Raw genomic sequence first — 17,538 nt, 5'->3', positions numbered from 1 at the left:
AACCACTCATAACTTAGATTTATTTTTACAGGTTGCTTCTAACTCCAAAATAGTTTTAAAATAGCACCTTCATTTCTGAAATTCCATGACGATAGTAATTAACTGTTCATAGTATGCTCATCTCATAACTATGCATATACAAACTAAATTTGTTATTTCAGTGTCCTCATTTTACTTTCTCATTTACATGCTTTCTCGACAGCTCATTATAAGAAGAGTTTAGACCACTTTAAGGTTGATGAGAAGTAGACATTCATAAAGAGAGGGCAGTCATATGTCCAAAGATAGTGTTTATTTCATAATGGAACATCTTGCATCTATAATTGTCTTGGGTCAGGTTCCCTAAAAAGAAAAAAAAAAGTCTAAGATGTAAATGCAAATGATTTATCGAAAAAGGGCCCTCAGGTGAATTCTGAAAAAGCATGAAAGAAGCAACGAGGCTTTGCAGTGTGAATGCCAAGGTGTCTGGCTTTACACTCCTGCATCAGTCAGTCCTGTCTCTGGGAGTGGGGCTACCTTAGATTGAGGGTTCCTGCTGGGCAGTTCTCTGGAGAAGCGTTGGATAGGGATGATCCAGTCAAAGGAAGGGGTCTGTATAAATTTCCTAGACTCCCAGAATAAAGTAGCAAAAACTGAAATAAACAACAGAAATGCATTGCCTTATTCTGGATACTAGAAGTCCAAAGTCAAGGTATTAGCAAGGGTCATTCCTTTTGAGGACTGTGAAAGAAGGACCCATTCCAAGGTTCTCTTTTTGGAATGTAGATTTCTATTGTTATATCCACCAGGCATTTATTCTGTATGCATATCTTTGTGCCCAAAGTTCCTCTTTTTATGGTACCAGTCATATCAGATTGGGGCCCACCTTAATGACCTCACATTAACTTCACCTCTGTAAATACCCTATCTCCAAATAAGGCCGCATTCTGAGGTACTGGGTTTTAGGACTTCAACATATGGACTTGGGTGGAGGGGACACAATTAAAACCATAATAATTCAATCCATCATAATAATCCATATAACACATGACAGAGAAGACTATTTCAACCCCTAGTTAATGATATACATGTTTGGAATCTTATTGCTAGTAAATGGATTTTGTTAATCATTCTTTTTTATATTTTTAAACAATACTTGTTAGTAATGTTAATTAAAATATAATTTAAAATATGCTGCCATATTTAGAGCTGAGCTGAGACTACAAAATTTCTTTGTTTAAGAACATTTGTTTTAGAATTTGATTTGACTTGAGCTGATTTCCTGACTGCTCAAAGTTTCATTAAAGTCATTGATGAATCTAACCAGTTGGTCATCAGAATGCTTGATTTTGCTCTAGCTGGGTTAGCTCTGTGGATAGAGCCGAGGACTGAAGGGTCCCAGGTTCGATTCTGGTCAAGGGCACATGCCTGGGTTGCAGGTTAATCCCCAGTAAGGAGTTTGCAGGAGGCAGTTGATTAATTATTCTCTCTCATCATTGATGTTCCTATCTCTCTCTCCCTCTTCCTTCCTCTCCGAAATCTATCTATCTATCTATCTATCTATCTATATATATATATATATATATAACATTAAAAACAAGAATGCTTGATTTTAAAGGAAATTTAGATGACAATGGCTCCTTTCCTGGGTGTTTTAGTCATCAGCTATATTTTTGAGACTGCAGGTTTCCCTTGGGTCATGCCTGTTCTCTCCCATGCAGGTTTATTGTGGTCCACCTGTCTTCCATTGTGGACAACAGCCATTTGGTTTCTTTTGTGAAATCTTTAGAGGAAGCCATGCTCAGCACCAGTGCCTGCATTGTACTGTATCACCAGAAAGACAGTCCACACCGAGTGGTTATTTCCGTGGTGCCTTCCAAAGATTTAAACCAGGAGCTTAGGACCTTGCGCTTGGAAGCCAGCAGTGGTCCTCCAGAGCCATCTCGCCATTTCCAGGTGAAAGAAGGAGACCAGCTACTTTTAAGGTTTACTGGAAACATATTTGCTTCAAGTAAGTATAAAGACATCTTTTTGCATATTCTATGGGCTTCAGCCACAAACTTCAGGAGTTTGCTCCACTTGCATTCCTATGAAAACTTCTGAGGACTATGGGCTTCTGAAGAGCAGGGAGAGAAACTCATTTACTTCTTTCTTTCCAGTGTCTTCCTTTGCTTTTTAGGGGAGGCATTTCCTTTATGGGCAGACTCTAAGGGACATTTTTAGAAATTGTCTTCTCTATGATTACTCTCTGAGTCCAAGCTAAGATAATCCCTTTCCTACACCAAAGCAGTTGCCTCCTCAATACTCCTCTTTCTCCACTATGAATCACAGGAAATCCATTTCCATATTGTGATCTCTTATAAATAATACTTTATTACTCTCCTGATTAAAACCTTATGTTTACCTCCTATTCTACTTAAAATAATAGCCAAACTCTTGTTGTCTTACACAATCTAACCTGGGCTCAGCAGACTCCTAAGAGATGTGTGGATAGAACTATATTCCAGCAAAATTGTCTTGTTTATAATTCCACTTACTTGATTTTACATAAAATAAAACAAACGACTGCTCTGAGAAGGTTTCACCAAAGTCCAAAAGGGTCCATGGCACAAAACTGGGCTGGAACCTCTGATCTGGTGACACACCCCTGCTTCCCACTGATCCTCATATTTATCTAGTGCTTTTTGTTTCCACTATAAATCTTACCACAAATTGGAATTATTTTATTTATTTAATTGTTTACTTATGTTTCATTCATATGCTTATGCTGTGTCCTAGTTCATCAAAGGCTTTCAATAAATGTGATGATGCTGAGAATAAACAAACAGGGTATGTGAATCTGAGAGGGGGCAGAAGAGGTGCAGAAGTGAGGGAATCAATGAGAAAGAATAGAGAAAAGGAAATGAAGAGAATGAGAAAAGGAAGAAAAAGGAGAACAAAGAGAAAACAACTGAGTAAGAAAAGAGAAAATTATTCCAGGGGAGCTAGCATCACAGAAATTTTTTTATTAATTCAATCCCTTCCCTTCTCTCACTCCTTTCTTTGAGGTGGAATAGTATCTAACAGGTATGCATATAAAGATGAGTTGTGAGATCTAGCTGGTTTGGCTCAATGGATAGAATGTCAGCCTGTGGACTGAATGGTCCCAGGTTCGATTCTGGTCCAGGACACATGGCCATGTTGTGGTCTCAATCCCCAGTAGGAGGCGTGAAGGAGACAACTGATCAATTATTCTCATCACTGATGTTTCTATCTCTCCCTTCCTCTCTGAACTCAACAAAAAATATTTTTAAAAAATGAGGTGTGAGAGAGAACTCAGGATAGGCTTCTGGGCCAGCAGTCTTATAATAGACATGACTTGGCGTAATATTCTCTGTTGACTTATAAATTAATATAGATCCCATTGATTTTTAATGCTGCCCATTTTTCTCTCTCATTCTGGAAATTACTGCAAGCCCCATGGGCTCTTTGTTATATAAAAAATGATGCAGCTTGAAGCTGAGGCTGCTATTTTTCTGGTGCCTCTGATGTAAATGAGACCCAAAGTGGCCCAATTTGAAGTGTCTCTTCCACTGTCACATGCAGAGTCTCAGCCATCTGAGTCAGCTGCCAGGACTTAGTGAGTGTCAATGATGTCAGAAGAGGGAAAAGGGAGGGAGAAGAGTGGGAGGAAGGAAGGGTGGAAGAACCCCCTCTTCCTACTTGGCTGCAGGAGCAGAAACCATGGTGTCCACCATGGGACAATCTCTCTAAGAATAGATAGTCAAAAACTGGAAGTGCCCCACCCATATGAATGATGCAAATGATTTTCCTGTAATACTTGGGACAGCAGCTGTGTTTACCTACTGCCCTAAAGAGGAGTGAGCTACTGTGCTTCTTATGGGCAGTGACACTGAGTGTACTTTTCCTTGTAAGCCAGGGACATATGCTAAAACAAGAGTTCCTGAAGACAGCCAGGGTGTGTACAATTCTCCCGAATGAGGAACCGACAAGAGCTCATCTTCACTCAAAGAAAATGAGTCAGGCAGGATGCCAGAATCATTTCTGCTTTGTCTTTTCTAGGAACCCGTGTTCAGCTCTGGAGTCTCACTGTTGTTTTCTTCTCTAATTAAGAGAAGCTAGGAATAAAGAATTGATAGTCATCCTTGCATCCTTGGGTCCTTTCTGTGAATCTCATGAAGTCAGAGGCTGGCTGCCTAGGGTTCTCCTCCTACCCATCCCCAACCCTACCTGCAACTATCTCAGCTGTGTCTTCATATCTCACTTTGATGTCATGTTCAGAGACGCCTTCCTTCCTGATTATGCCAGTCCTTATTTTACTTCTTCAGAGTCTGTGTGCTTATTTTCTTATGGACCTTGCCATAGATGCAATCTTCTGTTTATTCATTTAATTGTTGGTCAATGACCATTTCTCTGACTACAGTCTCATGAAGGTTTGTCTTGCTATCAAGCACCATTTAATTCCCAGCACCTAGGATGGTGCCTGGCAGTTAGAAGGAGTTTATTGAGTATTTGTTGGAAGAATGAAGACAAAAACGTTTGAAAAGACTTAACACAATAGCATTGTGCGATTAAGTGTTTAAAACGTTAATACATTTAAGATGACTGCTCTCTGAGAAATGTCAAAATCTCTATATTCATTATATAAAATATAGATGACTTCTTTGAGTGGATTTTATTTCACTTCTAAGAGAAAAATGTGGTCTTTATATTAACCATTGGCATTCTTCTGCACACAAGCTAGAGTGAGCACTGTCTGGGTCAGAGCTGTCAATTCAGCATGCAAGCTTGTTATTTAATGACATGGAAGCCCCCAGTACTTACAAAATCCAAAATGTGCTGGTAAATGGACAGACCAAATTTAAGTAAATTACTTTTGTCATACAAATCCAAAACAATAGAAAAATTCTGCCTATCATTTGCTATCATTTATTGAGCACATTATATGCAAGGCCCTGTGCCAAATATTTTTTGTCCATATTACCTCACTTTATTCCCAAACAAACCTAGGAGGTAAGTTTCATTTCTCCCTTTTTAAAGATAAGAATGTTAAGTAAAGTTCGAAGAAGCTCAGGAATGTGAAAGAACTGGATAAATATGACAGTGTAAGAAAGTAGTAGGGGCTGGACTAGGATATCTCTACGTCAGAAACATATTATAACTGCTGCATTACACCTGGCTAAGGGTCATGCAGACATGCCTTAAGGAATGTGGTAGTTTCTGCTTTATTGTTGCTGTGATGAAGCAAAATATCCTGGTTGTCATGATAAAAACCCCCATGGGCGAATTGTTATATTTACTAAAGCTTCATTATTTTCAGTGTGCAATATGAAGACCTTGACATACCATTGTTTGGGGGAATTCACCAGGTTTTAGTAGAAATTCCAGTAATGTGACTCTAGTAACTATTTCATGTAAAAGTTTCTATTTTCCTGCCTATTTCCGCAATGATAGAAATATTTTATCTCTTCACTGCCCAGTAAGGTAGCTACTGGACAATTTTGGCTAGTGAACATTTGAAATGTGGTTAGAGTGATTAAGGAATAGCATTTTAATTTTAATTAATTGCAACTTTAATTTAAAATTCCACATCTTGTTAAGTGGCACCCATATAGGAGAGGGCAGATCTGGAGTGTCACTATGAGGTCATGATAGTGTGCATTATGATATAGAAAGGGGAAAGAAAAAAATAACAATCCTTGAAAGGTGAAAATAACTTTTTAAACACAGAGTGAGCTGAATATTTCCAATAGTTTCTTGGTATAGCAAAATGGAATATAAAATGAAAGATTATTAGACCTAAAAGCAGGTGGAGAGTCCTTGATCCAATTACAGATAAAAAATCTTTTGAGTAATCTACACAGCCTATTGTTGCTGCTTTATCAGGATATACTTTAACAAGAGGAAATGACACCAAAAATGCTTTAAGTGCATTAAAGAATTATACTATTATTTGGATTTTTAAAAATGAAACTGAAACCGGTTTGGTTCAGTGGATAGAGCATCGGTCTGAGGACTGAGAGGTCCCAGGTTCGATTCCGGTCAAGGGCATGTACATTGGTTGCAGGCACATCCCAGGTAGGGGGTGTGCAGGAGGCAGCTGGTCGATGTTTCTCTCTCATCCATGTTTCTAGCTCTCTATTCATCCCTGTGGAAAATCAATAAAATATATATTTTTTAAAAATGAAGACAAAGTGGTATATCTTATTAATAATGAGTGCATTTTACTTCTATATAGGCAATGGGAAGGATTATGGGAAAGACTACAAGCTTATTTTTCACTTACAAAGAAAACCCAGGCTGGATCTCCAAATCAAAGAGGTGGATGAATTTGGCAACTACAGCTGCTCACATTATAAGGGCACTGTTGTAGTTTACAAACTACCTAAACAAAAGACAGCCCACAACTTGGACCAATCTCTTATACTTAATGAAAACCATTATCAGATGCCAGTGTGCAAATTACCATTGAGACTACCAAAGGTGAGTTCTTTTACTTCCCTAATTACCATATTTTATTAATTCTTGGTAATATCTACCACAATCAAAACTTCTGCACACAGATACTTGAAGTTAAAAGGAAAGGTAATAATAAAGTTGATAAAGAAGAAGTGGGTAGCAACAATTTTAGTTTAGAATACATATCAGCATTTCTACTTTCATATAATCTTTCTAACAGGGAAAATTCAAGTTGGGTTGATTCGGACAATATGTAGTTAATGACTATGGATATAATGTCATTCATTTTCTATAACTGCATTTGAATGACTGGGAGATCATTATGAAAACATTTGGTATATTTTGGAGCACAACCCTTTGAGGAAAAATCATGTGGTGAGCATGACCCCTATGACATAAAAATATTTTCACCAAGATTTACCAATCCTGCCTTTTATTATATAGGATTCTTACTCTTATCAGGAAATTAAGATTGAGTTGTTTCTCCAAATATATCAAACAACAAAAAATTTTATTACCACACATATTATTTATTTTAGTGATCCATGACTTAGTACTTCTAAACAATATTATTAATGAGAAAATAACTGAAAAAAGTTGCTTTATCTAGAGGAAGAACAAACTTATTCTTTAAAGATGTCAACATTATTTTTTTATGTTTTTTTTATTTTTTGTGTTATGACTAGCAGGAATATATTTTCCATTGGGTTAGATTTTATAATGATTTTAAATAAATCAGTAAAATAACTAATTACGTTGACAAATATTCATGGAACTTTGGAAATAGGGAACGTGCCATGCTAGACAGGATGACAAATACAGAGCTATGGAGGGTACTTCATGCCTTAAAGCTGCCTTGTCTTGAGCGGTAGTCACTATGCACACATTCCTATGGAGCACTTGAAATATGGCTTGTCCACATTGAGATGTGCTGTATGTGTGAAATCCATACTGGATTTCAAAGACTCAGTACAAAGAAATGTCAAATATTTCACTAATAATTTGTTTATGGTAATTGCATAATACTATAATATTTTGGGTATGAGATTAAGTAAAATATATTATTAAAATTACTCTCATCTGTTTTTTTAAAAAATGTATGTGACTAAAATAAAATAAATAAAATTATTTATGTGTCTCGAGCTATATTTCTAGGGTCAGCATTGCTGTAAGTGATTTACAATCTAGCGGAGTATGCAAAACAAGTGTACAAATCACCTTGGAAGGGAGTAACAGATTAAGCTAATGGTATAAATGACAGTAGTACAGTTGCCCAGAAGCGGGAAATAGCATTCCTGGAAGCTGAAATCAGAAGTTTCATGGTGGTTGTGGCATTTTATCTGAACCATGTAAGTTCGTAGACTTTTTAGCCTTCGGAAATGAAGAACAAAGTATGCTGGGATAAGGAAGTGGAATGAATTTGAGTGGGGATGGTAGGCATGGTTTAGCAGGAATTCATAAGCCATATAATAACAATCATAATATTATTAATGAGTTAAAAGTCTTCCAAGAGCTTTAAAACACAATATAATTAAATTCTCACAAAATATCCTAGGAGCCATTATCCCTGTTCTCATTTGATAAGAAACTGAGGCATTGAAATGTTAGGTAACTTGCCCAAGGTCCCATAGCTAGGTAAGTGTCAGAGCTGGGATGCTAACCCAGAAAACTGTGTGCTGATGCCTCTTTGGCAGATAAAGCTAGGATTCTTAGAGATGGATTTTAGGATGGCCAGGTTCACCCTTGAAGTTGTATGACAATACCATGTATGCTATGTTTAGTGTGGAGGTGATATTAAAATTCCCTAACAAATGATATGACATGGGTTCTGCTCATTTAAAATGAAAATAGCCACTTGAAGCAGAAGTGCAGCATCCGTGGAGACATTAACACTTTACTTACTAGTTTTCAGGAGGTCCTGTGGTTCCTGGGAAGTATGTGTAGGGTGGTAGAGTCTAATAAGCTACTGATACTGAAAAGTGTCTGTTAAGAACAGTATGGCTTTTTAAGTGTTCGCTCACTCCCAGTTTCCCTCTGTTCACTTTCATTTCCACCCGGGGCCTTCCCACTTGCCACTTCTCTGTTTGGGGCTGTCCTCTCTCAGTCACATTGCTGGTTAGCACTTAGGTCTCAGCTCAGATATCTCTTTTCTTATCCTGATGTCCCCATCTCCTTATCTAAAATCACTGTAACCCATTGCCTTTTTAACACCCCTAATTGAAATCAATAGATTTATTTGTGTCCATTTATTTTCTATTTGCTTTTGCTCCTTGAGAAAACTTCATGGGTGAAAGTCCTTGCCTACTCCTAAAAGTTTAGGAACTTGACTTGCAAGGGTGGGGTTCCTTTTTTTCTGCCAAGAGCCATTTGGGTATTTAGAACATCATCCACAGGCCATACAAAATTATCAACTTAAAAAATAGCCTGATCTATTTGGTCAAACATTTAACTATCTCATGCCTCATGCCGTGGCAGGGCCAGACTAAATGATCTTGTGGGCCTTATAGGAACATTCCCCACCCCGGGGTCTTAAAGGATCTTGAACTGCCTTAGATCAGTGGTTTAAAGTCTGACTGTACAAATGCTTATCCCACAGGCTAAGGCATTGATTTGGATGAGCACAAAGAGCTGAGAACAGAGGAATTACACATCAGGGCGTCTCCCAATAACTCAATTTAGCACATTACTTCCTAAGATCACTATGTGGCTCTGATGCTACCCCTATCAATTCCCCTGACTCTTCCTTTTCCCTTTGTTTCATAGTCTTTCTTAAGGGCAGGCCCCTGTATGTGTTTTGTTCTCTATAAATCACAAAAACCTGGAATAGTGCCTGGCATATGCTAAGTGTTCAAAACATGCTTGTTGAATGAATTCATAGAAAGAACTTGCATTTTAATACCCAAGTGGGAAGGGGAACAAACGTGGGGCGTGTCAAGTAGGAAAATAAATTAGCATCAGGTGTTGACAGAATTGCAGTGATTATTTCAAATGGGGCCCACTGAAGACTTCATTGTGGAGGGGTCTTCTGTGCTGAGAAGCAACAGTGAAAGAAGCACACCAGCCTGTGTGGCCAGGAGAGCACAGCAGTGAGGAGAGCAGCAAGTACCAAGGTGGCACGAGGTGTGAGCTTCTGGTCAAGGGTAGAAGACCATCAGGGCAAATGCACATATGATGGGCAGAGAACGGTGATGAGGTATGAGAGATAAAGAGGGTCTTGGTGACAGTTCACATTTCAGTAAGATCTGAAAATGGTCTCCAAATCAATATATGTGAAAATGTATGGCTACGAAGAACAAAGATTTGTCTCTAAATCTTCCCAAAGATTTGTCTCTCTAACTTCCTCCCATCACAAAATACTTGAGTAATTTCAGTTCACACTGTGTCTATGTGTGCTTTGGCAGAAGCAAATTTCAAAACTCTCCATAATTACTTTTGGGTCGAAGGAAGTAGAGTGTGGGTTTCTGAAATAATGTCACACAGGGGCCTGTCTGTGCCATCTGGTCATTGGTGCTTGAGTTGTGACTGTCCTTTACTCTCCCTGACCAGGAGGCTTAGCTTTGACAGAAAACAGGGCTCCAGGCCTGGGGGCTGTTTCTGCCGAAGCCTGTGGGAGGCTGCAGACAGACGTCACCTACACATTTCCGAAAGCCTTCTGCTGACCGAGTTTTGCTTGGCCTGAACTTCCTTTTTTTTTAAACTGAACTCATGACATGTGATTTCTAGTAAATAATGATACTGCCTCAACCCTTACTTTCTCACCTCATTCAAGAACTCTCTCTGTCAAAGGGAGGAAGCTTGCAGAAGCTGGTGCAACATTCATTTTATCAGAACCACCACTGCCTCACCACTTGGCATGGTTGGCAGCCAAGTGGTGAGGCAGTGGTGGGCATGCCCTGCTGGGCGTGATTTTTCTTCTGTATAATTTTTTTTTGTAACTACATGAAATATCAAAGAACAATCTTGACTAAATAAATGAGGAGATTCTAAGCTATTGAAATTTTTATATTCATAGGCACTTCAATTCTACTTAACGTATTTAGTTGTACTAATTTATAAAATTATCTTAAGGTTCAAGAATAAAATGAAGAAAGCAGATTAGAAAAACCATATCTCTCTCTATAAAAGCCTAAGGGATCTTCTGACCATTCTCCTGTTCACCCGTTGGACCATTTGCCCGGTAGCTATGATATGCAATGACCACAGGGGGCAGATGCTCTAGCCAGTAGAGGAGGGAGCCAATTCCTTGCAGAATCGACCATGGGTTAGGTTGCTGCTGGGGCACTGTCACCCCCAAATTTGTTTCACCTGCATCCTGGACCCAGAAATCGGTTTTGACCCCCACAGGCCAGGCCGAGGGACCCCACTGGTGCATGTATGGAGGGGGAATAGTGGACTACTAGTAAATGGTGATTTTAAAGTTTTTTGTAACTTAGTTTCATGCTTTCTACACTAGACTTAATTCCAATAACATATTCTATGTTGCTTCATGCTCCACCCTCTACCAACAGTAGATGGGAGTCACAAGAGTCTTAAGAGAGAGCATGTCAATATTTTTTTAACCTATGAAAGTTTTTAAAAACCTTATCACCCTTTTCTGTGTTTCAGTTTGGCCCTCCTTGCTCTCCCTTGATATCCTCCAGGCCAGGAGTCTAACCTTTCTCTAAGTCATCAGAAAGACCCAATTTTGACTAAGTCACTGAAAATTGACTTTATGTTGTAGATGTGACATGTGAAAATGAGCAAAATTGGGTTGTTCAGAAATAAGACCCTCACTGTTTTTTAGAAAGTGTGTTACCCACCAATATAATCAGAAGAACATCTTTCTCTTCTCCTTCCCCCCTCCTTCCTTTTTATCTTCTCCTTCCAATTTTTCCCCCTCTCCCCTCTCCTCCTACCAATTCCCCTGAATCTTCCTTTTCCCCTTGTCTCACCCCTCTTCCTTCTCTGTCCCTTATCGTTCCTCTTTTTCTTTCTTCCTCCTTCATCCTCTGTCCATGAAGGGGAAGGTTTGCTCTGCTGAGCAGACAGTGTAACTAAACCAGAAATTGAGCCCTATGTTGTCATATGGCTTTCAATAAATCGTATGTCAAAAAAGTACATATATTCTTGCCTATCTGAGAAAATAAAGAAAAAGGTAATTGATACTTGTATTACTCTCTTAAAATTGAAACATCTAAAAGTATACAATGATGTTCATCGGTTCAAACAATATTCTAGTCCACAAATTCCAATATTTCATTTTATTTATATATTTTTTTGGTAGACTAGTCAACATGCCAATTAACAAGTACTAATTTTGTGCCTATTTGATATGAGATATTATGTAGAGCCTAAAAATAATAGTGGTACAGGTCAAAGTCCAAGCTTTCAAGGAAGTTTCAATCCAGTTCAGGAAAGAAAGCGTAAACACTTTAAGAGTTATAGAACAATGCAAGAGATAGTGCAACAATAGTAATATGGCAAGACAGGAACTGATGATTAATTGCAAATGGATGACCAAGACAGTAAGTGCTAGGGCATTTCAGAGAAAGGAGTGATTCCTGTGGTTTGAGGTAGCCTGGGGACATGTCACAAAACAAGGCAGATGTAGAGAATCTTCAGGTTCCAAAGGGGAAGAGAGAAAGAGGCAGTGGGTTCCACACAAAGCAATGGTATGAGCTGAAACTCTGAAGTTGCAAAGCACAGGTGTTTCAGGAAATGACCTCTGTGACTTGAATAGAAGATGTGGAAGAATCAGATTGGAAATAAGTTGGGGAAAGGCTAATGGAGGGCTCTGAAGGCTTTGTTTAGGTCTACCAAATGTCTCTGTGAAGTAGTCATAGGTGGGGCTTTCTGTCAAGATTTGTGAAATGAATGTAGCATTTCATGATATAGAGATCAAGAGAGATTCAAGTCAGAAGTCCTTAGTGCATGAGTAAACAAAAAATCTCTCAGACACTGGTACTGTTGCAATGAGCATGGCCACACTGAGAGAAGTAGGCATCTAGTTAGTTTATAAGTAAGCTTTTCTTTTATTCTCTAAGTAATGACAAACCATCAGTAAATTTTGATGAGGCAGCTTACATAATCCAATTTTGTTAGCCATATCACTGTGACAGCCTATAAGAATAAATTAGAAAGAGATGAACTTAACTTATAAGGGCTAATGAAGGAGTCATGGAAGGGATGGTGATGAACAAATGCAAGACCATGATAGTAAGGATGGTAAATAGAGAACAGAGCTGGAGAGATTTAGGATTTGGAACCAACTGGACTTGGCCTTAAGGTGAATGTGTGTGTGGGTCACAGGCTAGGAAGACATTGGGGGATAGAGATAGTTGTGGGAATGGGCTTCCTAGGGTGGCCCCCTGAACACTGATTTGAGCTATTGTTCTATGATAAAACATAGTGTTTTATAGACTTTACTTTGCTTAAACTTGAATTTCATCTTTATTCTCACAAGTAGTGGCACGTTCTCTTTGAAGGCCTATCGCTAGCCCCCTTTTCTGCTCTAGGCCACACAACTGGCAGGGTGGATTATTTAAAAAACAATTACATTTTATCACTCTTCTTAAAACTTCTCAGTTGACACTTTATATCTATTACTCAAAATCCAAGCCATTTACCCTGTTATAAGGCCCTTCATAACCCCCCATATTTTATCCCCACAACCTCTTTATATAATATCTACCCAACTAACATCTGCTTCATTCTCACTCCTTTGACACGTGATGATCTTAGCTGCCTCAGAGACATTTTACAGCTGCCCTTGTGACAGCATTGACTCCACACGTAGTTCTTTTATCATCTTTCTAGAAGGAGCCTTCCAATTTCCCAGGCAGAATTAGGTACAGCACTGTAATAACTACTGTTTATCAAGTTATTCCCTGCTAGGAACTTGATAAAGCATTTACCCATATTAACCTTTGCTGAAAGGATAGGTGGTTGAAGAAACTGAGGCACTGAAAGGCTTGTTCAAGGGGAAATAGCTAGAGAATGGTAGTTACTCTGTGAACACAGTTTGTCTGATTCCAGTGATACCATTACCCTGCTCTCTCCTTTTGGGACTGAATTCCTCTGTGCTTGGAGCATAGCTCATTCAATTACATAATTCCATCTCCTACTATGCATTCAATGATGATTTATTGATTTAATTCCTAGATGAATGCATGCCTGGGAATTGATAAAGTGGTTGAAGGTAGAGTCAGTGACTGACAAAAGCTTTACCTCTATCCTTCTCCAGCTAGCAGCTACATGGAGCAAAAGCTTTTCATACCTTCGAAGGAGTAACTAACATGAGGATATACACACACTGTGGCAAGGCCTGGGAAGATATAGCTATCCAGGCCTTTCCCAGCAATGTTCATATCATACTTTCTGTTTGAAAATCTATTGCTGTCTATAATCCAAACAAAAACAAAACAAAAATTCAGGGAATTAAAAATATACATATTTTAGAATATTCTAGAAAGAATTATATTTCAAGTTGAATGCGTACTTTGAAAAGTCTTAGGGATTGATAAAAACTTGTTGCAATTCTAATTTAAAAGCAGAACAGTAGAGAGCAGAGGTGGAAATTGATGGGAGTTCTAACAGCATTGTGCACCTTTGATTTGCTGAGCTACTTTTCAAATCAATAGTATCTCCCACATAGCTGCATTTATGGATCAAGGGCATGTGCCTTTGCCAGACTTGCTTTGAACAATGAGAAAATTGAAAAGCATATTAACAATACTCAGCTCTTTATTGCTAAATTCTAGGTATGTTTGAAGTGCTTTACCTTATTCTAGACTACTTTTTTTAAAAAAAATATTTTATTGATTTTTTACAGAGAGGAATGGAGAGATATAGAGAGCTAGAAACGTCGATGAGAGAGAAACATCGACCAACTGCCTCTTGCACACCCCCTACTGGGGATGTGCCCGCAACCAATGTACATGCCCTTGACCGGAATCAAACCTGGGACCTTTCAGTCCGCAGACCGACGCTCTATCACTGAGCCAAACCGGTTTCGGCTATTCTAGACTACTTTTGAAAACTATATTGAGCCCATGCATATTCCATATAGATGTCCTGAATTATCCAGGCCTATGGCTCATTAATATTTGCAGCCACCCCCTTTCTTCTGACTGGTCCAACTCCATAGGTCAGTTGGAGTTTCTTGACTTGCTCTCTGTTTACTAGAGATCTAAGTTTTCTCCTTTCTTGACTAGCTTCTTCAAAGGCTGAGAGATAGTTAATCCTTTTCTCTTGACAAAACCATAATCAGAGTGAAGCCTTAAAAAAGATCACTTTCAGGGAAGCAAATGAAAAGAAGATAATGAAGAAACAGAACCTAAGTTTAACTGCAGAGGGTTAAAACCAAGAAAAATCTGAATTAAGCAAAGATATAAAACTTCATTACTTTAGCCGAGACCGATTTGGCTCAATGGATAGAGCATTGGCTTGGGGACTAAAGGGACCTGGGTTCGATTCCGGTCAAGGGCATATACCTTGGTGGCGGGCATATCCCCAGTAGGGGGTGTGAAAGAGGCAGCTGATCGATGACTCTCTCTCATCGATGTTTCTGGCTTTCTATCTCTCTCCCTTCCTCTCTGTATAAAATCAATAAAATATATTTTAAAAAACAAACAAACAAAAACTTCATTACTTTAAAAGGCGAAAGATTTATGCGATCTGAAGAGAAACCAGAGCATGAAAACTTCATTACTTTAAGTATTGACAGCAGCCTGATTTTATGTCCAAGAAAAAACTTAATTCCTAGATTTATTCTCACTGAAACCACTTTGGGTCAGCTCTTATTGCTCTCAACTTGGTTCCCATTTCTCCCCGTCCTCCTCTGCACAGTACTCTATGGGTTTATTCTGATCTTCATATCTCTCTATGTAAAAGCACTTCTCATTTCTGTCCAAGCTGTCAGGAGCTTCTTCACTGAGTGTGTAATTAGAACAAATCCATGAGGAAAGCAATAGGATATTGAGTAACTGATACTGCTCTCTTTTAATTTATTTATTCTAAAGGTTAATTTTCAGAGGCACACAAAAATAGAGAAAATATACAATGAACCTACATGGACCCATCACCCATCATTTTCTGCCATTCTTGTTTTATCTAATACCCCTGGGAATGTTTGTTTGTTTGAGATATATGTGTCTTTAAGATATAAGAATGTAATACATAAAATGAGCTATTATTAATTACTAGAGGCCTGGTGCATGAAATTCGTGCAGGGGGTGGGGTGGGGTGGGGAGGGTGTCCCTCAGCCCAACCTGCACCCTCTCCAATCTGGTGGGATCCAGTGGGATCGGGCCTAAACGGGCAGTCAGACATCCCTCTCACAATCCAGGACTGCTGGCTCCCAACTGCTCACCTGCCTGCCTTCCTTATTGCCCCTAACTGCTTCTGCCTGCCAGCCTAATCACCCCCTAACCACTCCTCTACCAAACTGATTTATGTCTAACTGCTCCCCTGCCAGCCTGTTTGCCCCCAACTTCCCTCCTCTGCTGGCCTGGTCACCCCTAACTGCCCTCCCCTGCAGAGTTGATCACCCCCAACTGCCCTCTCTTACCAGCATGGTCCCTCCCAACTGCCCTCTCCTGCTGGCCATCTTATGGTGGCCATCTTGTGTCCACATGGGGGCAGGATCTTTGACCACATGTGAGCAGCCATCTTATGTATTGGAGTGATGGTCAATCTGCATATTACTCTTTTATTAGTTAGGATAGAAGCCTGGTACATGGGTGGAGCCAGCTGGTTTGCCCTGAAGAATGTCTTGGATCAGGGTGGGAGTTCCCTTGGGGCATGGGACAGCCTGGGCAAGGGGCCTTTGGTAGTTTGCAGGCCAGCCACACGCCCCAGTGACCCGAGCAGAGGCCCTGGTATCTGGAGGCCCTATTTATCTTCCACAATTGAAACTTTGTAGCTTGGAGTGGAGCCAAGCCTCCTGATTGCTCCCTGGCAGCAGCCATTTCTGTTGGAATTTATGTATCTTCTACAATTGAAACTTTGTAGCTTGGAGTGAAGGCTTGAGCTGGCCAGGGCTGCAGAAGCTTGGCTTTATCCATCCTCTGGGGCAACCCTAGTCTCCTGCTCTTCCAGCTCAGTAGCTGCTGCCATTTCTGTTGGAATTTATTTACCTTCTATAATTGAAACTTTGTACCCTTGAGTGGAGGCCTTGGCCGGCCAGGGTGTGTGGAAAGCTTGGCTTCCTCCATTTCCAGGGAAATACAAGCCTCCCTCCTGATCTCTGTGGCCACAGCCATCTTGGTTGAGGTTAATTTGCATACTCGCTCAGATTGGCTTGTGGGTGTAATAGAATGATAGTTAATTTGCATATTACTCTTTTATTAGCGAGGATAGTACCTACTATTCATCATGTGCTATATTCATTGACTTACTCTTTTTTTTTTTTAAAGTGGTTAATTTGTAAAAAACAAAAACAAAAAAAAACAACAACAACAAACACCACAGGGTTCTAGGTTTCTAAAGATGCCCACACATTGCAACTGGCTTATGTGTCTCTGCCACTATTTGTGGGTTGTATCCTTTACAGACTGTATCTCAATCCACCCTCACAGCATACTTCAGAGGTCAGGCCCCTCATCTCTGTTTCACCAGCTGGAGTTTAGTAAGAATGTTGGGATGGCTTGCCTCAGCTTGCATGACTTCACAGGCAAAGACTGTGTGTACTGGGACCCAGATTTCAAAGTCATTCCTCTTTTATGCTGTCTATCCCTTCTTCCTGAGCAAGTCAGACTCCTGCTTACTTCACATCTGCCACTCTTAACTCTGTGCCATTGCCTCTCACATCCTCTGCCTCTTCAGGGTGTTTGGCAAATCTAGACCCTGAAGTGACTTATCTCCCTTCCCTGGGTTAGATAGGTGCCAACCTTTTTAAGGAGAACAGAATGCTGTGGTGTATTTGAAAATGGTTTCTTTTGCCCTCTCCCTGCCAGACAGGACAAGGGGATTTTTTTCAGATAGTCACTGTGAGTTGGTTGAGCTCCTAAAGGTGACATTCACAAAAGTGTGGGAGCATCTTTGAGGGGTCCCCTGGAGTTTGTAACTGCCAGTCTGTGTGGACACTGAGCCTCCAGCAATTGTCAATTACAGTTCAGGTTT

General features: G+C 39.7%; 1 protein-coding gene across 1 annotated transcript in view; it reads left to right on the top strand.

Annotated features, from left to right (window-relative positions):
• Window positions 1-17,538, top strand: part of DTHD1 (death domain containing 1) — a gene marked incomplete at its 5' end in the record, with an annotated part of 60,655 nt that overhangs the window by 31,032 nt on the left and 12,085 nt on the right. Inside the window, 2 exons of the mRNA XM_084901446.1 lie at window positions 1,701-1,990; window positions 6,218-6,462. Of these exons, the coding sequence (XP_084757572.1) occupies window positions 1,701-1,990; window positions 6,218-6,462 (535 nt within the window). The remainder of the gene's footprint in view (window positions 1-1,700; window positions 1,991-6,217; window positions 6,463-17,538) is intronic.

The sequence above is a fragment of the Pipistrellus hanaki genome (assembly GCF_964339955.1).
Source record: "Pipistrellus hanaki genome assembly, chromosome: 1".
Classification (NCBI taxonomy): Eukaryota; Metazoa; Chordata; class Mammalia; order Chiroptera; family Vespertilionidae; genus Pipistrellus; species Pipistrellus hanaki.
The sequence above is the reverse complement of the archived record's forward strand: the minus strand, read 5'-3'. Positions and strand labels throughout refer to the sequence as shown.